We start from the raw sequence: 26,061 nt of genomic DNA on the forward strand, positions 1-26,061 counted from the left end.
ATTCCAGGAGTTCTGCAGAGCTGAGGCGGGGAGGACGGGGCAGCGCACGCCCCTAGGGTCCCGAGAGCAAGGCCAAGGGGTCGTCTGGGTGTCCCACGGGTCACCACTGGCTGGGGTGAGGCTGGTCCTGCCTCCCCGGGCAGACACCTCCCTCCCGTGCCTCAGGCTCCTCCTCGGGAGGTGAAGACCAAGATCGGAGGGGCTCTGTGAGTGGCGGCTGGAGTGTGGGCCAGGGCGCAGCTGCCCCGCCCCGCAAGAAGAAACAGTCCTGTGGGTGCAGGACAGGCAGTGCTGTTCCGAATACCAGCATTATTGTAATAAGAACCGCTTTTAGGCCCTACGTGCCTGGGGGCCTGAGAACCTCATAGAAATCACATGTGAGGCCTCGTGTCTATATTTGCTTGTGTATAGTTTCCAGGGAGCATGTTCTCGCCTCCCCGCCACCCTACAGGCTCAGCACCATCTGTAACCCTTGGAGGAGGAGAAGCCGGGCCCTGCACCTGCAGATGCACACAGGTGAGCATCGCAGAGAAACAGCTGGACAATACCCAGCACCGTGACCCCAGACCCCGGCGGCCACCCACTACCTCGGCGCCAAACCAGAGCTGGCCGGCCAGGTTGTCGTGCCGGATCTCCTCGGGGAACTTGACACAGAAATCCCGTGGGGCGCGGTCCTGGGGGATGCACACATCCATGATCTGGTTAATGATGTTTAACACGTTGTCCTGAAACAGAAACAGGAAGTGCGCTAAGACGCAGCTCCAGCTGGCGGCTGACAGGACTGCTTGGAAAGTCGGAGAAGCAAGCCCAGTGCAGGTTAGGGTGACGAGGTGATGTGGTAGCACACGTGGGCCTGCTCTGCAACTGCTACAAGGAGCTCAAACTTTCCAGAAGTATCCAGAGTGAAGAGCACACCCTTCCCCACGTCCAGGTGTCTAGAGCACCCGCCACGAGGGCTGAGGGCGCGTCCCACGTCAGTCACCAAGTTCATGGTGCATCGCCCTTTGTGACGCTGTACCTTTCCCTGCGGACCCGCGCACCTGGGCTCCCTGCAGCCTCAGCCACGATGACCGCCCCGAGCATCTCTCTGAACTCCTGTACACAAATTTCTTAGGAGAGAGCTGGAGGAATGGAATTGCTAGGTGGACAGACACACAAAAAGTGGATTTTCACCGCCCACTTGCTGTGCTGCTTTGATTAACATATAAGCCTGTGTCACCCTGGGCATGATCGCGACACAGGCAAGACCTGCTGTCGGGACAGACACCACTAGGAGACCACGTGTAAGACTGGTCTTCTCAAACCTGTTTTACTGCATCTTAAATTACATCCCATTCTTTTCTCAAAACTGTCCTGTTCGTTAAACGTCTACTATCCATTCAGTAGAACTGTAAGAATGTTGAAAGTTTAGTTTGTTTCTTTAATTTGTTAAAGGTAAGATTAATACCCATTCATCCCAGAGAAACTGGAAACATGGGAAAGTGGAGGGGCAAGGAATGTCCTTAGGACAGTGACTGCAGATGGGGACAGTGACTGCAGGTGGCACGCCTCCTTCCGGTTCTCGTCCCCGTGGGCTGCTTCCCATCAGCAGCACGGTTGGGATCATCTGTGGACGTTATTTTGTACTCTGCTGCTGTCATTTACTGTTGGGACGTGTTATCATCACTTTCCACAAATCCAGCTTGTGACAGGGAGCCACGTAAGATTCCAGCACACGGACCATCCTTTTAACTCCCTGCTTCCTCTTCTGCTGGACATTTACGTCATTTCTAATTTACCGTGAGTAAGGCAATCACCACGGCGGTGCCTGACGCTGAATTCTGGGTTAGTCCCTCAGAATCCACTCATCCCTAGAAGCACCATTACAAAGTCAGAGTGTGAAGTGCATTTACAGGCCCTAATTACATTCCACCAAGCTGCTTTCCAAAAAAAGACAGCACACCCTCACCCTCAGCAGTTTCGTATCTCAACAGTCCTCCTCTCCACCCTCTGAGGCTTGAGTTTCATTTTTCTTAGGCAGTAGATGTGAGCGGGAAGCATGACTTTCTAATGCAAACAACTGATGCACTAAACTCTGAAGGAAATTCTGCACCATAAGGAAATCGCACAAAACATAAAAATAAATCCAACCAACATCAAGTGGTCCTACTGTCAGCTCTGTTTAAAAGGTTTTCTGGGTGGGCAGGTCTCTTTCTCACGATTCAACAAAGTAATGAACAAACAGTGGCAAAAATAACAGCAAGGTCTCAGAAAACGTCAGCTGGTATTGAGAGCCAGGAATCTTAGCCCAGCAAGGTGGCAGGGCTTACCCAAAGCTGTGTGGCCTTTTAGTGGCAGTGATCCCACCCTGCCCAGCCCAAGGATGGCAGCTGCCTGAGGGTGAGGGCTTTTTCCCTGCACTGATGGGTCCCCAGTGATAGAGCAGTGCTGAACACACAGTGTCCCTCAACCACGTTTACTGGGGCGTCTGATTCCACCCAAGGTGGGGCAACATGCATGAAATTTACCTCTTCAAACAACAATAATGGAAGCAAATGAGACAGCGGTTGTCCAGACACTGGACGTCAGGCAATAAGTGATCCCAGAGAGAAGAGAAACAAATGAGGTGGGAGCTATGACTGCCCAGCTCACTGCCTGGAGGAAATTTTCAGGTCGTGGCACAGACAGAAGGTACCCACGTGGGACCCAGCAAACTCCCTAGTTGAAGAGACAGAGCTGAGAGCCCGGGGAGACCAAGGCAGCCAGAATCCAGAGGACAGAGTGGCAGACATAAGTGAGCTGCCCAGGGAGACAGCCTCTGGGGAGGCCCCTGAGTATTCATTCAGCTGGGCACAGGGCCGAAGAGTAGAGAAGTTCACGGTTCACAGGGCGTTGGGTAGATACCGAAAGTGTCTCGCCTCAGTAGTGGACTATTCTTAGCCCCAGACTAAACACAGCTCTGATCCTGCCTAACACCTTAAAGAAACAGGATGCAAAAGGATCAAACCATTTCTAAGTAACCAAACGGTATCACAGAACAAAGCTCAAAAAAGTTTATGGAAAAAAAATATTCAGCTCTCAGCAAGGTAAAATTCCCAAGGTCGGGCATCCAATTAAAAAATTACCAGGCTTGGGCTTCCCTGGTGGCGCAGTGGTTGAGAGTCCGCCTGCCGATGCAGGGGACACAGGTTCATGTCCCGGTCTGGGAAGATCCCACATGCCGCAGAGCGGCTGGGCCCGTGAGCCATGGCCGCTGAGCCTGCACGTCCAGAGCCTGTGCTCCACAACGGGAGAGGCCACAACAGTGAGAGGCCCGTGTACCACAAAACAAAACAAAACAAAACAAAACAAAACAAAAATTACCAGGCTTGGGCTTCCCTGGTGGCACGTGGTTAAGAATCTGCCTGCCAATGCAGGGGACACGGGTTCGAGCCCTGGTCCGGGAAGATCCCATATGCCACACAGCAACTAAGCCCATGCACCACAACTACTGAGCCTGCGCTCTAGAGCCCGCAAGCCACAACGACTGAAGCCTGTGCACTGCAACTACTGAAGCCCGCGCTCCTAGAGCCCGTGCTCCGCAACAAAGAGAAGCCACCACGACGAGAAGCCTGCGCACCGCAACGCAGAGTAGCCCCTGCTCACTGCAACTAGAGAAAGCCCGTGTGTAGCAACAAAGACCCAACGCAGCCAAAAATAAATAAATAATTTTTTAAAAATTATTTAAAAAATCACCAGGCTTGCAAAGAATTAAGAAAATCTGACACATGATGAAAAGAAAAAGCAACCCATCGAAACCAACCAGACCTGACAGAGGTGATAGAACAGGGGATGAAGGCAGCTGTCATAACTGACTTGTGTGTGTTCAGAAAGTTACGTAGAATCAATGAAGAAACAAAAGGTCTCAAACTGATCCAGAGACAAAACTTACAGTATCTGAGGTGAAAACAAAAACACACTGGATGGGATTAACCTCAGATTAGACAGGTCAGAAAAAAAGAACAATAAACTTGGAGACACAGCAATTGAAACTTCCCAAATTTATCAGAGAGAAAATACCAATAATAATAATAGAAGAGACCATCAGTGAGTTCTAGGACAACCTCAATATGTCAAAATATGTATAATTCAAGACCCAAGAGGAGGAGAACTGAAACAAAAAAATATGTGAAGGAATAGTGACTAATTTTTTCCCCAAATTTAATGACAACTATAAACTCACAGATCCAAGAAGTTCAATGAACCCTAAGCACAGGAAACACAAAGAAAGCGATACAAAGTCACAGCATAATCAAATTGATGAAAACTAATAAAAAGAGAAAATCTCACAAGTAGCAAGAGAAAAAATTGTACATACAAGGAACAAAGGTAAGATGACATTAGCGTTCTCACTGGAAACAATGCAAGTGAGAAGAGTGGAAGAACATCTTTCAAGTATTGAGGGGAAAATGATAACTTAGGATTCTAAACCCAGCAAAAATAGCTTTCCAAATTGATGGCAAGATAAGAATTCATGACCAGCAGACTCGCACTACAAAAAATGCTAAAGAAAGTCTTTCATGCAACAGGGAAAAGACACCAGATGGAAATTGAGATCTTCACGAAGGAACAGAGAGACCAGAAAGGGCGACCGCACGGGAAAAATGCAAGAGCCTTTATTATTGTTTAATTTTCTTTGCAAAACATTTGACTGTTTAAACAAAAACACTGACAATATAGTGTGAGTCTAAACACATGTAAGACAAACACGTATGACATAAAGACATACGACTACTTTCAAAGAGTTCGATACCACCTCACACATACAGTAGGAACCTTACAGGGGCTGATCCCATCTGTCCCTCCCGGATCAACTGCTGTTACTGCTGCTGTTGCTGTGGGTGATGGGGTGGACAGTAATAAAAATAGTTAATAAAATCTAAATGTAATTTACCATATCAACAAACTAAGAGGAAAGGAAAACACACGATAACCTCAACAGACACAGAGCATTTGAAAAAAATCCAACATCCATCCATTCCTGATAGAACTCTCAGCAAGCTATGAATAGATGGCAACTTCCTCAGCTTGAAAAAGAGCATCTATGAAAACCCTACGCTAGCTAACGTCACACTGAATGGTGAAAAACGCAATGCTTTTCCCAAAATTGATCTATAGATTAAATGTGACCCCAATCAAAAACTCAGACTTTTTTGTAGACATCTACAAGCTGTTTTTAAGTTTTATATGGAAATGCAAAGAACCTAGAACAGCCACAACAACTTTGAAACAGAAGAACAAAATTGGAGATCTGACGCCCTCTGATTTTACAACTTACTTTAAACCTACCATAATTATGACAGTGTGATACTGGCCTTAAGACAGATCAGCGGAACAGACTAGAGGACCCAGAAATAGACCCACACAGATATGGACAAATGATTTTCAACAAAGGTGCAAGAACAATTTAGGACAAAAAGGACAGTCTTTTCAGTGAGAAAGGATGGTCTTTCAACAAATGATGCTGGAACAATTGAAAATTCATTTGCAAAAAAAAAATATGAATGTTGGTTGAAAGCTCACACCATATACTCAAGTTAGGTCAACATGGATGAGAGACCTAAATATAAAACCTCACAACTACTGAAGCCCGTGTGCCTAGAGCCCATGCTCCGCGACAAGAGAAGCCACCACAGTGAGAAGCCCGTGCACCACGAGGAAGAGTAGCCACTGCTCGCCGCAACTAGAGAAAGCCCGCGCGCAGCAACAGACCCAATGCAGCCAAATAAATAAATAAATAAATAACCTTTCTTTCTTTCTGAAAGAAAATGAGAAAATTTGATGACCTTGGGTTAGACCAAGATTTCTTAGATATGACACCAAAAGGATGATCTATATAAGGAAAAAATAGGTAAATTGGGCTGCATCAAAATTTGAAACTTAGGCTCTTCGCAAAACTGCTAGGAGAATGACAAGCTACTCCACAGACTGGGAGAAGACGTTCGCAAGTCATCGTCTGATAAGGGATTTAGTGTCCTCTTGTGGTCGTCCCTCTGTGCCTGTCTGTGTCCTAACTGCCTCTTCTTGTAAGGACATCACTCAGATTGGATCAGGGCCCACCCCGGTGACCTCATTCCACCTTAATCAGCTCTTTAAGGGCTCCACCTCCAAATGCAGTCACACCTGCGGCGCTATGAGTTAGGGCTTCAACACATGAATTGGGGGCGGGGCGGGGGACACACTTCAGTGCATAACAACAATCCAGAATTCATTTCATCCTACTGCGCCATCAGCATGATTTCTTAAATCCTTTATGATTTTCTGAAGAAGGAAAACGAAAACCCGTGCAAACGTCATCAGAAACCACCTGCATACTCATGTGTGCCCTAGCCCACAGTTTTCCTGAAGAAAGTTCAGTTTACGCAAAGGCGCATTACTTAGATGCCTTCTAACTGGGATGAGAGTCAGCCCAGCGGAGGCTGAACCGCAATGCACCTGCCTCACCCTCCACAGTGCCACATGGGAGAAGCTGCGGTTCACTGGGCCTCTGCTGCGTGCCTGGTCAGGCTGGAGACTTAGCTAGAAGACTCCATCTCGGGTCAGAAGGTTCAAAACACCACACCCAACCAGCCTGTCCGGCTGACCCCAGACAGAAGGTATGACCTGAGCGGCACCGAGACCAACGTGAGGACCCGCAGGGGCCCCCGGGAAGCAGAGCCGGGCCAGGCTGGCGTTGCCAGGCGTGCTCTGCACAGATGCCCCCTGCTCAGCTGAGGGTCCACCTGGTCTGATGGGACCTGGGAGGCCTGAGGTGCCCCCGACAGGGGGCTGAGCCACTACCCAGGGCCGAGAAGTTCGTGACCTCTGGGTACTTGGCAGGGGCGTCCACATCCTCTAGAACTGACTCACAGGTGCTGGGAACTTCAGGGGATGGGGGACCAGCTAAATCTGGAGTTGGGTGACCTCCCCAGGGCAACCGTGCTCTAAAATCAAGGCCAGCAAGTGGCCCGGCAGAGTGGGCTGCAGCCAGCCGCGCCCGTCAGCCCTGCGTGTTATCGGTTCTCGTGCTGGGGCCACACACGTCACCCCATGCTCTCGGCCTTTGTCGAAGCCCCTCCCTGACCGCAACGGCCTGCCAAATGCCCACCTCCCCTGCGCCTGCCTGTGACATCATCCTATGTCACACAGGATGTCACCTCCTATGGCATCATCCACCCTCTGCCCAGGGGCACCTCTGCAAGTGAGCGCTGTTGAATGAAGGAATGAAGGAATGAATGAACAAATGAACTGGCAGCATCATGAAGGTCAATGAAAATTAGAAATGGCAAAAATGCCTGTTTCGGGGAGTTCCCTGGTGGTCTAGTGGTTAGGATTCCGGGCTTTCACTGCCATGACCCTGTTTCAATCCCTGGTTGGGGAACTGAGATCCCACAAGCCGATCGGCACAGCCAAAAAAAAAAAAAAAAAAAAAAAGTACCTGTTTCAAGAGAGATGTTAGAAATAAAAGTGACTTTCCAACCTACATAGCTGAGCTTTGTAGAAATTCACTGTAGTGCGAGCCCCTGACAAGACAAGGAGCCCCAGTAACTGGCCAGTGAAACAAATGTGACAGTGACAAGCCTTTATAAAGTCTCGGTACACACAGGGAGGCTCACTTTGGCGCCTCTTCTAAGTCCGTTTTCCTGGGGCGGGCAGCTGAGTACAGAGCCAGCACCCAGGATGCCTCAGCCATAACTTTCAGCCACGCGTTTGTGGGGAGAGGAGTCCTCCCGGCAGGCCTGGCTGCTGCCCTCTGCGAGGCCTGCGTGCGGGGCTGGCATCCGGGAGCTGGGGTGTCGGGATGGGGGGCTCCCTGGGCCTCCCCTGCTGTGTCTGTGCTGACACCCTTCCCCCCTCCCCGGGGCTGGAGTTCGGTGTGTGCCCGGCAGAGGGGCCTGCGGAGCCTGTGGGCCCGCAACGAGAGCCCCGGTTCTGCGTCTCTGACGAGCTTCCCTGGGGACAGCGTGTCGCTGGGGGTGGAACGCGGCCCGCGTGACTCCACGGGACGGGGTTCTGGAAGCTAGCGCCTGTTTCCTCTGGACCTCGCCCCCAGGCCCTCTCCCTTCGGTGGTTCTGCTTCACAGCCCTTCACTGCGATGGATCAGAGCCCTGAGTATACGTGAGCCCTGCGTGTCCTCCTGCTGGAAGCCCAGCGTGGCTTTGGGGACCCCGACACAGGGGTCTTCAGAGAGCAGTGAGAAGTGAAAGATGCTTGTGTCGCTATGTGAGCGTGAACTACTTTGGCTGATTTTTATGCTTCGTTTCTCGACCTTTTTAGAGCGGCCTCACGCGCATCCACTCCCAGGGCCGTCCCCCCTCTGATTTTCCCTGCCGAGGCTCTCAAGGCACAAGCCGAGTTGCACCCCACGCGGCCACTCTGTGTAACACGCAGTTACAATAGCCAGTGAGCAGGCATAAGCGGCCTTGGGAGTAAACACAGCCCCCTGCAGGGAGCCCCACCCTGTGGGGGGGGAGGGGGCAGAGAGACGCCTCCTCGCTGCCAGCGGTGGGCGAGCTGAGGGCACAGGAAGGACATCCTCCGGTGGGGAAGCAGGGCATCGACAAACCAGCCAGTCGGGAGACCCTCCTGTCCCCTTGGTCCCTGGACCCTCCTGAGAGATGGGAATGGGATGGGGTGTACTCTTCCCGCCCCCTCAAGGATTCTGTAAGAACCCTTGATGCTTGAAACACACGATGGGACATTTGCTTCCCCAGACCCACCCCTGTGATCTAGGACGCACAGCCCTCACCTCCCCGGTGGAGACTCAGACTGGTGGGCTGAATACACCGAGCAGGTTCTGGAACTTGGTGAACGACCCAGACGGTCACTTGACAAAACTTGCTTCATCCACGTGCTCTTGTGCTGGTGAAGCCTCCCGGGTTCAGGGAACCGAGAGGAATTCCCAGCATGGTGTCCAGGACCAGCTGAACCCTACAGCAGGAGGTCGCCACCCTGCCAGCTCTGCGGCGGCCCCGCGGGCCGTCGTCCCCTTCCCCGTGCCGGCTCCTCGTCCTCCCACGTTCCTCTCCGAGGGTGTCCCGCGAACCCGCCCCTTCCAACCTGCTCTTGTCCCCGGGATGTCCCCCCGGCCCCACTCCGGTCCGGTTTCCCTCCCTGAGACGGCTCCCCCGGCCTGCGCCCTCCTTCCCCTCCGTCCCGCCGCTCACCTGGCAGGAGCGGAACTGGCTGACGAGCAGCGTGCAGCGCTGGGGGTCCTTCCGCCCGTCCAGACTGTCCAGCTCGGCCGCCACCTGGCTCAGCTCCTCGTCCGCGTGGTAGAACTGCGCCAGCAGCTGCGGGTCCGACCGCTGCGGGGAGAGAGGGGGTGAGCGCCGCCCGGGGGGGCGTGGCCTTGTCACCACCGTGGGCGGGGCCCGTCGCCCCGCCGGCTCCCCTGAGGCCCCGAAGGCGGGGAGAAGCACCCCAGACGAGGGCTGGGGAGGGCCGGGGCGCGGGACGGTGGAATCAGCGCTCAGAAAGGAGTTTTAGTCCTAAACTAAACTGAAGTGATGAAGGCGGCCGCTGAAGGAAGGGCGCGGCCCGCTCCCCAGCCTCCTCCCAGCGCTCAGCCCAGTTTCCACGACCCAGGAGGTGCGGGGCTTTGTGGCGGGAAACGCTTCTCTCAGAGGCTCACCTCCCACGAAAGGCACGGGGCGTTCTTCTGATTCTGGGTCTTCAGGCGTAACCCCACCCTTGGAGCGAAGGCCCAGCTCCGTGCGCCTCCGCCCGTCCTGCCGGCCACGTGACCGCCCAGGTCTGTCCCCAGCTCCAGCCCCGCCGGCCACGTGCTGTCCTGTCCACACGCTCACGCCCACCCCAGGCCTCGGCGCTGTGCTCCCTCCAGCCGAGGTGCCAAGGGCTGTCCCCTTGGATCTGAGTCTCCAGGATTAGGACAAGCACACGGGAAGGGTTGCAAAGCCCTCAAACATGTTTTTATAAAAGGTGCCCTTCAAGATGGGACAGAGAAAGACAGAAGAGAAGGAAAGACAGCCAATCAACCCTCGGTTCCCTCCTTCTTCTACCTAAGAATCAGCACATGGCTGTCTTTACACCCTACATTTTGTTGAACATAAGGTAACTTATTTTTGTAATTTCTCTCAGCTCTCTGCTCGATGGAGCCCGTATTCCGCCCCCTCCCCCTACGTGGCCCGTCCCAGGGTGGTTCTTTCCTCCGCTCAGGGGACTTGGTCATTCATCAGTGCCTGACTCTGGGTCACTCGGGATGCTGGCCCAAACCCCTGGGGTGGTGAGTAAGCCCCTCAGGTAGGCTGAGCCGACCTCAGGCAGGGGGGAGGGGGGCTTCAGTGATTGGCCCAGGAGGCGGACATGTGACCCAGGCAGGGCCAATGGGAGACCTCCCTGGGACTTTTCCACAGGAGAGTGGCGGGGATTCACCGATCCTTGCACACACCCAGCAAAGGCACCTGCACACCCACTGCCAAGGATGCAGGGCTGGGGACATGGCCAGGAATGGGGCAGGTCCAGACCCTGGCCCCCGCCACGGGCTCAGCTGACTCACGCCCAGGAGGGCCACCAGTGACCCTTCTGTGATGAGACAGGAATCAGGTTGGGGTCAGGGGCTGGCAGTACATTTTTGCCCCTTTCCTGTTGTGCTGACCGGAAGGAAAGACGGAAGGAGAGGGTCTGGGAGGTGGGGAGCCGGCTGACTCTCTGAATGGTGCTCTCACCCACTGTCCCTGCCACCCTGAGTCAAGCTCCCCCCACCCCGACCCACATCCCTCCATTAAGGCCCATCTGGACCCACTTCCCACCCTGGAGCCTCCTCTTAGTTTCAGAAGCTGGGAGGAAGGAGCGACACCCTTGCCCTCTGACCCCCCAATCAGGGTTCAATCTCGTGTCTTCAGGGCCTGGCAGACACCTACATGGGGGAGAAGACAAAAGGGAGCAGTGGGGCTTGTGGAGAACTGGAAAGGGCCTGCCTGCCCGGGGAGAGGCCAGGGAAGAAAACAACAGCACCCAGTCCTGGAGGACCCCAGCCAACCCCCACAAGCCTTGCGTGGGCTAAACGTCTCCGTGACCACGAACAGCCTCCCGCTCTCCCTGCGAAGGGCACGGGGTGGGCGTGGTGGAATCTGCCACCTTGGAATCGATGCACAGAGACAAACCCTTTGGGCTCACCTTGCTTTGTTTTCAGTAAATCAAAGACCTTAAGAGCACACCTACGAATGTGTCGACCATTAGCAAAAAGAGAGCTGAGCACACACACACACACACACAGCAGAAGCTAGAGAATAAAAAAAATTTTTTTTAACCTAACAATTATCTTTATTTTGTTGAGACACAAAAGATCTGTGTGATTTTTAAATTTTTTTTGATTTTTTTTTTTTGATTTTTAAATTTTAAGTGATATTCTGAGACAGCTTTCCAGCCCCCTCAGGACTGGCATTTCCAAAGAAGAATCCAAAGTTCCCTGTGTCTCCCGGGGATGCCAAGGAGCAGCAGGAGAATCTTAACCGAGTGCGGCCGCCATACTCACCCGGACACCCCAGACGCTAGGGAGACAGAACCTCCGGGCAGAAGTCCAGGAAATGAATGAACACAACTTACAAAACTCAATCTGTGCTGATTAACAGAATCCAAAAGAAAATTTTGGTGCTACATTTCCATTTCTAAGTATGCAGAGAATGAAGCAAACACAGCAGTCTCCAGCCGGCTCATCACTCAGGACTAAATCGGTCCAGCAGGGCAGGGTCACCCTCAGGCCAACTCGAAGGCCTGCCGACTGGAGGAAGGTAAAGATTCGGAACAGGAACTCTCTCTCTTTGGTTTGAATCAGGAAGCCTCGTTCAACAACATTTAAAATCAAATTATAAATTAGACTTTTATTTATTTATTTATTTGGCAGCACCAGGTCTTAGCTGCGGCATGCAGGATCTTCGTGGCGATGTGTGGGCTCTTAGTTGCGGCATGTGGGATCTAGTTCCCTGACCAGGGATCAAACCCGGGCCCCCTGCACTGGGAGCGCAGAGTCTTAACCACTGGACCACCAGGGAAGCCCCTAAATTAGACTTTTAAATGTCCCTAAGTAAAATGTCCACAGCAAAGAAAATCAATTGATATAAATACGAAGAAGTACTCACCCAATTTTGAAATAAAAACTATAAGAGAATAAAATAGAGCCCAGTAGGAATGTCTTTTTTGGCAAACGACGTCAATATTTTCTCACAATAAATTCATAGCAATGACAGATTCCAGTGTTACAAGACAAAAATAAAATTAATGAAGGTAGCATTTAGCTTAGGAGGTTAGAAGAGTAGTGAACAAGCAGCCCCAAAGAAGCCTCAAACACCCCAAAACACAGCAGTACTGAATCAGTCCAAAGTGCAAAGGCTGACTAACTCAGAACTAATTCTGTTAAGCTGATGAAATTATCCATTCATTCAAACACCTGTCCTGCGATGCAGGATGGGGATGCGGGATGCAGATGTGAATGCAGATGTGGGATACAGGATGCAGGTGGGTGTGAGCTCAGGCCCCGCCCTCAGGAGCCCGTCTGAGCCAGGCGTGTGACAATGCTGGAGGGACCCAGCCTTTGTGAGGCTGGCCAGCTGGGCTGCGGCAGAATGTGGCATGAACCGCGAGTGTCCCTAGCCCGGTGCGGAGCACTGCTTGTGCCTCAGGGGGTACCAGCCAGACCCCTCTGTGAGGTGGCCCAGTGTTGACCCAGATGAAGAAGACTAATGGCCAAGGTCACATCAGTGGACACGGCAGGGCTGGCAGCCAGCCCAGGTCTCACTCTAAGGATACTCAGGAGCCCATGTGGGAGAGAGGAGGAGGTGAGAGTGACCAGGGCAGGATCCCTCTCGCGCCTCTTGCTTCCCAAATAGGAAGTAAACACTGCAGTGGAAGAACCTTAGAAGGATGCCTTGTCACTGCAGGGCAGCAGCGCAGTCACAGCCAAGCTCCAGGAAGGGAACAAGAAGAGAAGGCAGATGGTGGGACAGGTGGGCGGGACAGATGGCAGGACAGGCAGCACGGCCAGGTCAGAAAGGACCAGCCCCCTCACACCCGCCTCGCAAGCTCAGCAATGGAGTGCAGCCCCGGTTGTGCAGAGTCCCAGCCCCCTGCCCCGCCAGCAGCCCCCCAGCAGCTGTCCCAGGACACGACCTGGGCTCCGAACGCTGGTTCCCGAGACGTAATACCCCACGGGACCCCCACCACCCTGACACTCAGCAAAAGAGAGCCCTGCGGATCTCGCTGGACCCCCAGGTGGGCCTTTCAGCTGGACAGAGCGCAGGGAGCGCAGGCGTGAGGGCTGGGTGCCTAAGAGCCCAGCCCAGGCCCTGGGCCTCGCTTGGACCAGTTTTCCAGTAAAGCCTCAGACTCCCCACTCCACACCCAAATCCAAGAGCATCGCAGAGAAACCAGCGAAAAGCCTCAGGTCACACACTCTGAACCTGGCTGCTCCCCATGCTGTGCGTCCGACCACCCGCTGATCCTCAGGCCCTGGGCGCGGGAGAAGCTGACCAGGCCACACTGGACTGCCAAGGAAACCCACTGACCACTGGTCACCAGGGCTGGGAGCCCTCACTTCCTCCAAACACTCACCCAGATCCTCCTGCGACTCTCCACCACGCTTCTGTCCCCTCTGAGTTCTGCAGGGCCCGGCTGGCCATGACCCATATCCCCAAGGTCGGCCTTGTCCACAGAAGTGCGTCGGTACACCGCGCTGACCTGGCGGCACCACCAGCCACCATCAGCGGATCTGGCGCCCCAGATAGGCACACACTCCTGTGGTCACATGGTGGCAGCCCTGCCATCTGGCCCGTGGATGGCGGGTGGCTGGTGACTCCCGCCCCACCCCCACTCAACTGCCCCCTCCCCCCTCCAGGCTTCTCCACCAGGGCTCCCAGTGGGTGCCCCTCCGGCCCCTGCTCTCTCTCAGGACTCGGGTACCTGCCCTCCCTGTGGCCTTCAGGCCTAGGTACGGGACCGACCAGAGGCACATCACCATGCCCGTGGTTCGCTCAGGCTGCCCCTGAGCACCCCCCCATCAGGGAGCCCCTGGGGCAGCCAGCGGCTTCCTACCAAGACTAGAGGGGGGCCCATCCCTGGTGGTTGTAGGAATGGGTGGGCAGGGTTTGCGTGCAGTTTAATCACAAAGATAACCACCCAGCGCTGAATGTGTGTCATCTAACTCCCCTAATCCAACAATTTACAGAAGGAAAAACTCAGGCTCAGAGAGCGAGATCCACAAATCCACCCAGTATCCCACACCCAGTAAGCAGTCTCACCTGTCACTTGGCCCCCCGACAGAGGAAGGCCTTTTCCCGTGACTCAGTTTCCCTACTGGCTCCTGCTGGGTGATGGGGACAAGAGAGCACAGAGCCATCATCCCGGCTGGCACCATGTGGCCCGGAGGGTGAGCCAGCAGGTCCCAGCAGGCCTCAGACTCTGTGGCTCAGGGTCCAGGCTCGCGGGCCCACAGGGGGTCAGCCTGCACAGACACCACATGTCAAGTCTGTATGCCCAGGGAGCATCCCTCCCCCCGGGAGGCTGGCCCTGTCCTGGGCTGCAGACTGGATCACTGCCGAACCCCAGGACCCACCCACCCTGGGCAGGTGCCAGCGGACAGTCAGCTGGCCCCACACGCGCCTACAGCCCGACCTGGCACCACAGGTGGCCTGTCCTTAGCTGTGCGGAGGCCAGCCAGGCCGCTGTGAACCCTGCTGCCTCAAGGGCGCAGCCCTTTGCCGCAAAACACTGCCAAGTGCTTGCCCAGGAAAGGCTGATGGCTTTACGTTCGAGTTGCATCAATAACTATTTTACCCCTATGGTAATAATAACAAAACAAGCCATTTCGGTTAGAGGAATCAAGGGCCCTCCAGAGCATGGGAGCAGAGTCTGAGGCTCAGGTGGCAAGAGGAACCAGGTGGGCACCGAATGTAGAGGATGCGTGCTGGACACGGGTCCAGGGTGGGCTCCAGGTTCAAGTCCTGCTCAGTACCTTACCGGCCGTGACCTTACCCCAGCCTCAGTTTATCACCTGCAAAGTGGGCTTAAAGCACACGGGGTACCTCGCACGGCGCCCGGGGGGTCTGCACCTGGTGCAGTCATCGCGGCGGTGGAGTCAACTGACCGTGATAAGTGAGAAATGAGACGCTAAGGAACCACGTCATTCCTGCGAGCATCGCTGCCACCCCCAGCGCCCTGTCCCGGAACTCGGCTGAACACGCCCCGACGTCCTGCTGGCAGAGCCCCACGGGGGCCTCAACCCCAGGAGGAGGCGTGACCCACAGCGAGGGTGAGAGCAACCCCTCCACCCGGAGTCCCAGGTCGGGGACAGGCGCAGCCACCGCGCGTGCCCGCTGCCCACGGGCCCCTGGGTCCTTCGAGTCAGGCAGAAGGGGGCGCCCAGAGAAGGGCGGGGAGGTGGGCAAGGGCGCAAGGGCCGGGGTGCGGAGAACCGGAAAGGGGAAGAGGGCAGGGCACGCGGAGGGGCCCTGGGGCGCAGGTGTCCAGGTGAGCCCGGAAGAGCGAGCGTGCGGAGGGGAAGGAGGAAGACACTGGGGCCCCAAACGCGGGGCCCCCCACATCTCACAGCGCAGGACCAAGTCGCGACGGCCAGGAGGGCGCAGCGAGGCTGGGCCTCGGGGCCGCTGCCCCTGAAGGTGGGGAGGTCGCAGTGTTAGGCCGAGGACCAGCAGCCCCAGAAACGCAGGCGAGCACGAGGGTAAGGACGCCGGCGTCTCTCCAGGGCCCGCCAGGAGGCGCTGAACCACCCACTGCCCGTGTGTGCACCTGCGGGGTGTGTGTGTCTGTGTGTGTGTGTGTGTGTGTGTGTGTGCGCGCGCGCGCGCGCGCGCCGGCGCGGACTTGGGGGTCTGGGCCGCTCAACCGCCCGCCTGCAGAAGTGGACCTGGCCCCTCGGCCTGCCAGCCCTGGCCCACAGTCCAGCACCCAGAGCAGGCCCAGCCCTAGTCGCTGACCCTTCAGAGCCCCGACCCCTGGCCCCGACCTGAGGACACGTGGCCAGCGCCAGGCCTGGCTGGTGGGAAGCACTTCTCCAGACTCAGGCTCAAAAATGGCGCAGCGCTGGCTATGGGCTTGGTTCCCAGTGGGCCAGGGGAGGCCCTCCCCAAGCCCTCCAGCTTGGGGCCTGGGCTGGAGTCTGGGTTAGGGGGCTTGGAGAGGCACCTCCACTCCAGAAAACCTCCACTGAGCCAGCTGTGGAATGAATTCTGGGAGGAAAAGTGGACACACATGGTCCAGACACAGAATGGAATGCTCCCCCCTACTCCACAGGAGGGGTGCCTGTGAGAGGGCAAGTCCCTCTCTGGTGGGAGGGGCACCTCCTCCTTAGCACAGCAAGGCAAGGACTGAAACACCACACCAGTCGAGTGGTACTCAGGAAGCCCGGGTGAGTGGACGTAACCCAACCTCACAGTGAGCTCAGACAGTGCCCGAGGCCACTCCCCCAACACAGCCTGGGGCTGAAAGTGGACACCCAAAAACAAGGCACCACATCCCAGAGAAATCTGGAGGGACGGGGGAGATGCAAAATGTAATTACACCTAGGGTCCAGTTACCCCAGCAAAAAATAGTCCTGAAATCTTTTTTTTTTTTTTTTTTTAGTCCTGAAATCTTATCCACACCTGAGATTCACCTGAATTCTGAGACAGAGTTTTATTTTATTTTAATTAATTAATTTTATTTTTGTTTGGTTGTGTTGGGTGTTCGTTGCTGCCCGCGGGCTTTCTCTAGTTGCAGCGAGCAGGGGATACTCCTCGTTGCGGTGCGCAGGCTTCTCATTGCAGTGGCTTCTCTTGTTGCGGAGCACGGGCTCTAGGTGGGCGGGCTTCAGTAGTTGTGGCTCGTGGGCTCAGTAGTTGTGCGTCGGCTCTAGAGCGCAGGCTCAGTAGTTGTGGCGCACGGGCTTAGTTGCTCCGCGGCATGTGGGATCTTCCCGGACCAGGGCTGGAACCCGTGTCCCCTGCATTGGCAGGCGGATTCTCAACCACTGCGCCACCAGGGAAGCCCTGAGACAGTTTTAAACCTCAGCAAATTTTTGTTTCAAATACTTTTATCTCTATAACCAGTGTTGTCCAAAATGATGTTTTATAAGAACCTTGTTACGCAGAGCTGACCGTGGATTGCCCTGAGGCAAGCCCAGGCTTCTGCAGCTTCCCAGATGGTCTGCTAAATTAGTACCCTCAAAGCTTTAGATTCTGGGACCAGTTTAGACATCCAGTAAGTCAGTTCCCTGCACCTGCTGTCTCACCGAGCGGTGCTCCTCCCAGCTGACTTGGTCTCAGTTGTAGTGAAATCCACAGCCAGCTCCGAGGGGGCAGCTTCCTCACTGCCGGCCACTCTGGAGAGCAGCCCAGCAATGGCTCAGGAGAAAACCCTCTGACTGCAGAGGGTCCCTGCCCGTGGGGCACAGCGAGGGGCCCCTTTATAATTCTGCTGTAGTCTCATCTGGAGATGGACCCCCACCATGGGAGGAAGTTCTCTGGAATATCAAGCCCCCAGCCCTGGGAGGAGGCTGGACTGGCCCCGTGAGGATGAGGTATCCCCTATCGGGCTGGACACCCCCCTTCCAGGGGAGCACCTGGGCTCGGGGTCCTGCAACATCCCAGGTGACCACACTTGCCTTGGCCGCAGTATTTGCAGACACGATGCCTGGAGGTAACTGAGCAGCTAGTGAAGGGTTTTCAGAAGGAAAGTGGCTTCTCAGATAAAACTCTCAATCAAGTGCTGTGTGACGACATGCCAAGAGCACTGATTGCAAGAAACTCAACGCAGCAGCTGCCGTGGGTCAGAAAGAAGCTCTTCCGTAACTGCAGAGGAAAAGAGCCCAGGGTGGCAACAGACCTCGAGGGGGAGTGTCACCGCAGCACCAAATGGAACAAATGGTATCTGACAGTTGGGCTTTCACACTGCAGGAGATCTTGTCTTTGAATTTCAATAGGCTTAAGATTCTTTAAAAAGCATGTTATTTTTAAGACTATTACATAGTAAACCTGTTAGGATGCCAATCAATTCTGTTCACATTCTGCTAACAGCCACAGGACACTGTCCCAGGGGCCCTGGGCCTTTGGGGTGCCACTGGCCATGCCCCGTTGCGGGGACAAGTCCTGGGCTTGGCCCGGCCTGGCGGACAGCAGCCCAGGAAACAGCCCAGGGGAGGTCGCAATCCTCTCAGCTTCGAGGACGGATGGAAGTCCGCTCGTGGGAAGTGGAAATTTAAATTGCTTATTGTGAATTATTCCTCTCCTTCAGAAAGGATTTGAGTGACTTAATCAGAACGCATGTGAACTGAACTTATTTGTTTAATCAGAGAAGCAATCAAAAGACCCAACCAGGGGTCCCGGGTTCCGGGCCACGTTGATCACTGCAGGTGGTCACCCTGATCTCTGCTTTGCCGACCCAGCCTGGGGCCCATGAGGGTCCCCCCACTCCTGGGCACATCACCCCACCGGGCTGGGATGAAGTGGACTGGCAGAGGCCACTCCTGGGTCCTAGGGACACGCTGGTTGGGGAGGAACATGGAATCCCGAGGGATGTCCCGCTGGGAGGACCTAAGAGATCGGACGTCACCGGAAGCCACCATGAGGGAGGCCCCTGGTGAGCAGGAGGGGGTGATGCATAGTTCCAGACCCCTGAGGGACCCAAGGACTTAGAAACCCAGTGTGGTTGCTGCCACCTCGGGCCCAGACCCTCTGACAGCAGCTCACCCGGGGCCACCTGGGTGGTGCTGACCTGTGCACAGGCGGCTCCAACGGGTTGGGATGAGCCCAGCCACCCTGTCTCCAAAGAGTGTAATCCTGGCTTCTAGAAACAGTTTTATTGAGATGTGACTTACATCCCGTAAGACCCTCCCGGTTAAAGTATGCAGTGCAGAGGGTTTAGTATATTCACAGAGTCTGCACCGTCACCGGGATCTAACTTTAGAGCCTTTCCATTGCCCCCAAAAGAAGCCTCACACCCATTTCCAGTCGTCCCTCCCCCAGCTCCTCATCTACCGTCTCTACGGGTTTGCCTAATTTGGGTATTTCAAGTAAACGGAATCGTACAAGATGTGACCTTTCATGTCTGGCTTCTTTCACATAGCGTGTTTTCAAGGTTAATCCATGCAGTAGCATGTGTCAGTACTTTACTCCTTTTTATAGCTGAATAATATTCCACCATGTGGATGGACTGCATTTTGTTGATCCGTTCATCAGGTGGTGGGCATTTGTTTCTACCCTGGTTATTATGAATAATGCTGCCATGAACAGGTTTTTGTGTGGATATGCTTTTTCTCTTGGGCATAAACCTAGAAGTGGAATTCCTGGTCATGTGGTAACTGCGTTAAACTTTTCGAGGAACTGATTGTGTTCCAAAGTGGCTGCACCACTTAACAATCATATAACAGCAAAGCTGCCATATACAAAATTAATATACAGAAGCCTATTGCATTTCTATACACTAACAAGGAACTATCAGAAAGAGAAACTAAGAAAACAATCCCATTTACAATCACATCAAAAAGAATAAAATAACTTGGAATAAATTTAACTAAGAAGGTAAAAGACCTGTACTTAGAAATCTATAAGACGCTGATGAAAGAAACTGAAGATGACACAAACAGATGGAAAGATATACCGTGTTCATACACTGAAAGAAATAATACTGTTAAAGTGACCATACTACCCAAGGCAATCTACAGATTCAATGCAATCGCTATCAAAATACCAATGGTATTTTTCACAGAACTAGAACAAATAATTCGAAAATTTGTATGTGAACACAAAAGACCCTGAAGAACCAAAACAATCTTGAGGAAGAAGAACAAAGCTGGAGGTATCACACTCCCTGATTTCAAACTATACTGCAAAGTTACAGTAATCAAAAAAGTATGATATTGGCACAAAAACAGGCACACAGCTCAATGGAACATAATAGAGAACCCAGAAATGCACCTACACTTATATGGGCAATAAATCTACGACAAGGGAGGCAAGAATATACAGTGGGGGAAAGACAGCCTCTTCAATAAATGGTGTTGGGAAAAACTGGATAGCAACGTGCAAAAGAGTCAAACTGGACTACTCTCTCATACCATCTACAGAAATAAATTCAAAATGGATTAAAGACTTAAATGTAAGACCTGAAACCATAAAACTTCTAAAAGGAAACCTAGGCAGTATGCTCTTCGGCATTGGTCATAGTAATAGTTTTTTGGATTCGTCTCCTCAGGCAAGGGGAAGAAAAGTAAATATAAACAAATGGGACTACCTCAAACTAAAATGTGTCTGTACAGTGAAGGAAATTATTAACAAAATGAAAAGGCTACTTACTGAATGAGGGAAGTTATTTGCAAGCGATATATTTGATAAGGGGTTAATATCCAAAGTGTACAAAGGACTCATACCACTCAACATCAAAAAACAAACAACTCAGAAAATGGGCAGAGGATCTGAATAGACATTTTTCCAAAGAAGACATGCAGATGGCCAACAGGCACATGAAAAGATGCTCAACATCGCTAGTCATCAGGGAAATGCAAATCAAAACCTCAATGAGATATCACCTCACACCTGTCAGAATGGCCGTCATCAAAAAGAACACAGATAACAAGAGTTGGCGAGGGTGTGGAGAAAAGGGAACCTTTGTGCCCTGTTGGTGGGAATGTAAATTGGTGCAGCCACTGTGGAGAACAGTATGGAGGTTCCTCAAAAACTTAAGAATAAAACTACCATATGATGCAGTAATCCCACCTCTAGGTATTTATCTGAAGAATATGCAAACACTAATCTAAAAAGATATCTGCACCTCCGTGTTCATTGCACCATTATTTACAACAGCCAAGATATAGAACCAACCTAAGAGCCCATCCACAGATGAATGATAAAGAAGACGTGGTACATATACACAATGGAATATTACTCAGCCAGAAAAAAGAATGAAATGTCGCCTTTTGAGACAACATGGATGGGCCTAGAGGGTATAATGCTTTGTGAAGTAAGTCAGACAGAGAAAGACAAATACTGTATGATTTCACTTATATGTGGGATCTAAAAAAACAGAATGAACTAACATAACAAAACAGAAACAGAGTTATAGATACAGAAAACAAACAGGTGGTTTCCAGAGGGAAGGGGGATGAGGGGAGGATAGAAATAGGTGAGGGAGATTAAGAGGGACAAACTTTCAGCTGCAAAATAAATGAGCCATGGGTATGAAATGTACAGTGTGGGGAATACAGCCAAGAACTACGTGATATCTTTGTATGCTGACAGATCATAACTAGACGTATCCTGGTGATCATTTTGAAACATCAAATCACTGTGTTGTGTAACAGGAACTAACATAGTGTTGTAGGTCAATTATACTTCACAAACAAACAAACCCATAGAAAAAAAGATCAGATTTGTGGTTACAGAAGCGGGACAGTGTGGGGAGGGGGAACTGGACGAAGGGGGTCAAAAGGTACAAGCTTCCCGTTGTAAGATAAAGAAGTACTAGGGATGTGATGTACAACATGATAAATATAGTTAACACTGCTGTGTGTTATATGTGAAAGTTAAGAAAGTCCTAGGAGTTCTCATCACAGGGAAAAAATGTCGTCTATTTCTTTAATGTTGTATCTATATGAGAAGATGGATGTTCACTAAACTTACTGTGATGCCCATTTCGGGATGTGTGTAAGTCAGTTCCTCATGCTGCACACGTTAACTCGTGCAGCGCTGCACGTCAATTACATCTCAATAAAACTGATCACGTAACAACAGTGTTGAAGGTCCAATTTCTCCATGTCCTCCCCACCACTTGTTGCCATCTGGCTTTCTGATTCTAGCCGTCCCGGTGGGCGTGAAGTGCTGTGTCATCTGGACTTGCGTTTCCCTGGTGACCGAGGCCGTAGAGCATCCTTCCGTGTGCTGCCATTCGTCTATCTGTAAGTCTCCTTTGCTCCCGCCATCTTTCCACACGCGCGTGAAGTTGCCGAGGCGCTCTCGGGTCTGACCAGATCTACTCGTCCACAGCCCCGTAGACAGACACACGGTCTACACTGGGCCTTCTGTCTGCAGCGGTGAGGGTCGGCTCTGCAACCGCCATATGACCTCACCAAAGCCGTGGGCAGGTGTGGACTGTGCAGTGCGGCAGCATCGCCAGGATCAGGACCCAACTTGCTGTACAGAGACTCCCTGGGACAAGGCGAAGGGGCTCCCCATCACCTGCGCTGGGACCCCCGAGGTGTTCCCTACTCACCTGTAGCAGGTGGGATAGGTGGCCCTCAAAAGTCCACGTGGAACCTGTGAATGTGACCTTCTTTGGAAAACGGGTCTTTGCCAATGGAAGGAAGGTAAGGGTCTTGGCATGAGACCCTCCTGGATTACCCGGGTGGCCCCACCTCCTATGACAAGTGTCCTTACGAGGGAAGGGGACATACACACAGAGGAGAGGCCACGGGAGAAACAGGCAGAGATCCGAGTGACGCGTCTACAGGCCGAGGAACGCCTGGAGCCCCCAGAACCTGGAGGAGACAAGGGCCAGACTCTCTCTCAGAGCTTCCAGAAGAAACCAGCCCTGCCAACACCTCGCTTTCAGACCGTGGTCTCCTGAGCTGTGAAAGAATACATTCCTGTTGTTCTCAGCCACCTACCTGTGGTCACAGGAGCCACGAGAAAGGAACGCACCTTCCCTGCTCCCCACCCTGACGACCAGGTGCCCCACAGCACAAGCAGGCAGGAGAGGGGACCACCGTGTCTTTTTCCAGCTTCTTTCCACTTACTGTGTGAACTTGCCCTGGGCAGCAGCTCCGCCCAAGGCCCTACGGACACACGGAGGTGAAAATGCCCACAATTCTGGGTCCTCCAGAGCATGCCCGGACGCCCCAGGCCGCAGACAGGGAGTCAGGTTCACGCGCCCTGGGTCACACGAGGGGGCCGCGGGTTTCCCCGCTCGCATCCTGTGCTTCCGAGAACAAGCCTCACCCCGTGTTCTGGACACTCTCTTCCCACAAGCCTTCCGTCAATGCAGGGGACACACCTGCAGGACGGAGGCGGTCCCGGACCCGAACGCTGCTGGCCGAGTCCGGAGGGATGCGGGAGGGGCCTGGTGAACGGCTCGCCCAGAGGGAGGGCACGATCCGGATCCTGCCTCTGTTCGTCACAGAGGTGCTGCCGTGGGCCCCCCGTGGTGTGCTGCCCAGGGCACCAGCTCGCATCCCTTGGAGGCTGTCCCCCTGCCCCGCCCTTGACTCTGATGGCCTCCCTCTGACGGCCCCACGGAAGCAGGATGGGCGCCGCGCCCTGGCCTGTGTCCGTGCAGGGCTGGTGTCAGTACTGCCGACCTTTCTGTGTGATGCGGAGGGTTCCAGATGGTTCCACAAGAGGACACGGTGCCCACTCCACCAAAGTGCTGCACAGGAAAGGCGACAGGGTCTTGACGTGGAACACGACACGGGGGGAAGAGTTCGCAACACGGATTTGGAGTCTGGGTCTTCGTGTTCAAACCTGTTAGGTTTGGGATTCTGCTCCTTATGGGAGAAGCAGGGGGGCGACTTGGAGCAGAGAGAAGGGGGAGGGGCCTGGTCTGGGGTGTTGAGTGGGGAGAAGGGAGTGGGGAATGGGGTGGTGGCAGGGAGAGGGCAGAGGGGCCCTTGGACCCGTGGGCCCAGCCGGTTCCAGGCCGTCCAGTCGGCTTGCAGATTCGCTGGGGCCCACACCAAGCTCCCTTGGCAAATTCTCCTTTTTATTACACTTGCTGCTGAGTTTATCAAATAAAACTTAGAAGCACTTGACTCACAGGTTGCTCGTCACTAACAGCACGGATCAGAGACAATGAGCTCTCACCATTTAAAGACAGCCATCCCAACAGAACGCCTGTTCTCACCAATGTGCCGTTTCCCCAGAGGATAAAAGTTACCTGCAATACAGTCCAGCAAGAGCCTGTATTTGGTTTTTATGCATTTTTAGAGGAAAAACTACAGGTGGATGTTCTGACATATAGCAGAAGAGAAACAACTGGGTGTCTGCTCAGAGAACAAGGACAGGGTCTGCGGCGAAATAATTCAGATGCAGGTTCTCAGGTCAGGGCAAAACCACACGCCACACAAAATAAAAAGACTCCCTTCAGCAGTAGTGGACAGATAATTAAAACTTTTCACGTGAATCCGCAACAGTGGCAAAAGCTGAACAGCCCGTGGGCTCCCGCTCTGGACGCCCCACCCCCGCCGTGTGCCCACCCCGACTCCCTCGAGGTGGGGAGAGGCGGGAGCCTGGGCAGCTCCTGCAAACAGGCTGGCCCCCGTGCCAGTCAGCGGCCACCTCCTGAAGGTCTGGGCTGAAGTGGGGGCCCGGGCAGGGCAGGTCCTAAGTGCTGGGCCATCTGGGAGGCAGGCAGGGTAGAGCATCTGAGACAAGCCCTCAGCCTGTGTCCACAAGGGGGCCACCTGAGGGCTCAGGTGAGAAGGTGGCCCAAGTCGGGGAGGAAGGGCAAACAGGGCCATCCAGACCAGAACGGTTACCCAAAGGAGAGTCCTTTTCTCCTTGGATGCTTGGAATATTCTTCCTCAAGGGCACAGACTTAGTGTCACAAGGCGGTGTTCCCTCTTCTCATTACCTGGTTACATCCTCCCAATGGTGTGAATGCTGCACTTTGGGCTCCCGTGTTTAGAACCAGCCTACAGTCAGTGCCCAGCCAAGCGGGCGTTTGGGCATAGAGAGGGATGGTCTTGGCTGTTACCGTGCCTGGGGATGCCACGGAATGGAGTCCAGAAATAAACCCACACACACACGGCCAACTGATTTTTGACAAGACACCGCAGAAATGCGATGGAGAAGAAGAATCCTTTCCACAAAAAGTGCTGGAAAAATCGGACAGCCATGTGCAAAAAAATGATCCTGGAGCCTCGCTCATCACACACACAACCGTCAACCCCCAAGCAGAAAAATCTTAGTGACCTTGGGCTTGGCAACGTTTTCTTAAATAGCTCACAAAGAGCATGAACTAGTCAAACAAACAAATAAATAAACTGGACTCCACCAACATTCAGAAGTTTGCTCTGCTAAGAAAATGAAAAGTCAAGCCACAGACCTGGAGACGATATTTGTCAAACATGTCTATTTCAGAGGACTTACACCTGAGATACAGAAGAACTGTTACACCTCAGTCAGAAGACAACTGGATTTTAAAATGGGCAAAAGATTTGAACAGACACAACTAAAGAAGACCTAGGTGGGAGGAAGGGAGACGCAAGAGGGAAGAGATATGGGAACATATGTATATATATAAATGATTCATTTTGTTGTAAAGCAGAAACTAACACACCATCGTAAAGCAATTATACTCCAATAAAGATGTTAAAAAAAAAAAGGAGACCTACACGAAAAGATGCTCAACACGTGGTCATCAGGCAAGTGCAAATTCAGGCCACGGTGACCTACCACCTCACACCTGCCAGGATGGCTAAAGTTTAGAACCTGAGCACACCAAGTGCTGGCAAGGGTGCAGGGCGACTAGAACCTCGTACAGCTGGTGCCGATGCTAAGTGGTCCAACCTTTGGAAAACGGTTTGGCAGTTTTCTCAAAAAGTTAAACATTCACCGACCGTATGAACCCGCCGTTCTACACCCAGCTGTCCCAAGAGAAGTGAAAGCCGCCGTCCACACAGAGACTTGCGCACGCACGTTCAGAGCCGCTTTATTTGTAACAGTCAGAACCTGGGAACAACCCACACGTCCATTACATGCGATGGACAAACAAGCTGCAGTCCGTCCACACGGCGGAACCCACCTCAGCAATAAAAGGGAGGGAGCTACTGACACCCTCCAACGTGGGTGAGCCTCAAAACATGTAGGGTGACTGGAAGCCGACCCAGGTAGACTGATTCCACTTATACACAATTCTGGAAAATGCAATCTGTACGTAATGACAGAATACAGATCAGGGGTTGCCTGGGGACAGAGGTGACGGGCCAGGGCACCATCTCAGGGAGGGGCTGGGTGTCCAGCCTGGGGTCAGCGAGGATGCCCAGGGGCAGAGTCGGGTGAACCCAGGAGGCCCAGGGAGCGGACGTGACAATGTGGCCAGAGGCCACCCACCCACTTCCCCCC

General features: G+C 53.2%; 1 protein-coding gene across 1 annotated transcript in view; it reads right to left on the reverse strand.

The window, feature by feature from the left end:
• ZFYVE28 (zinc finger FYVE-type containing 28) overlaps positions 1-26,061 on the reverse strand; it is a gene marked incomplete at both ends in the record, with an annotated part of 111,971 nt that overhangs the window by 52,331 nt on the left and 33,579 nt on the right. Inside the window, 2 exons of the mRNA XM_082838349.1 lie at positions 588-725; positions 9,166-9,306. Coding sequence (XP_082694475.1) covers positions 588-725; positions 9,166-9,306 — 279 coding nt within the window. The remainder of the gene's footprint in view (positions 1-587; positions 726-9,165; positions 9,307-26,061) is intronic.

The sequence above is a fragment of the Leucopleurus acutus genome, assembly GCF_964270905.1.
Source record: "Leucopleurus acutus genome assembly, chromosome: 4".
NCBI classification, from domain to species: domain Eukaryota; kingdom Metazoa; phylum Chordata; class Mammalia; order Artiodactyla; family Delphinidae; genus Leucopleurus; species Leucopleurus acutus.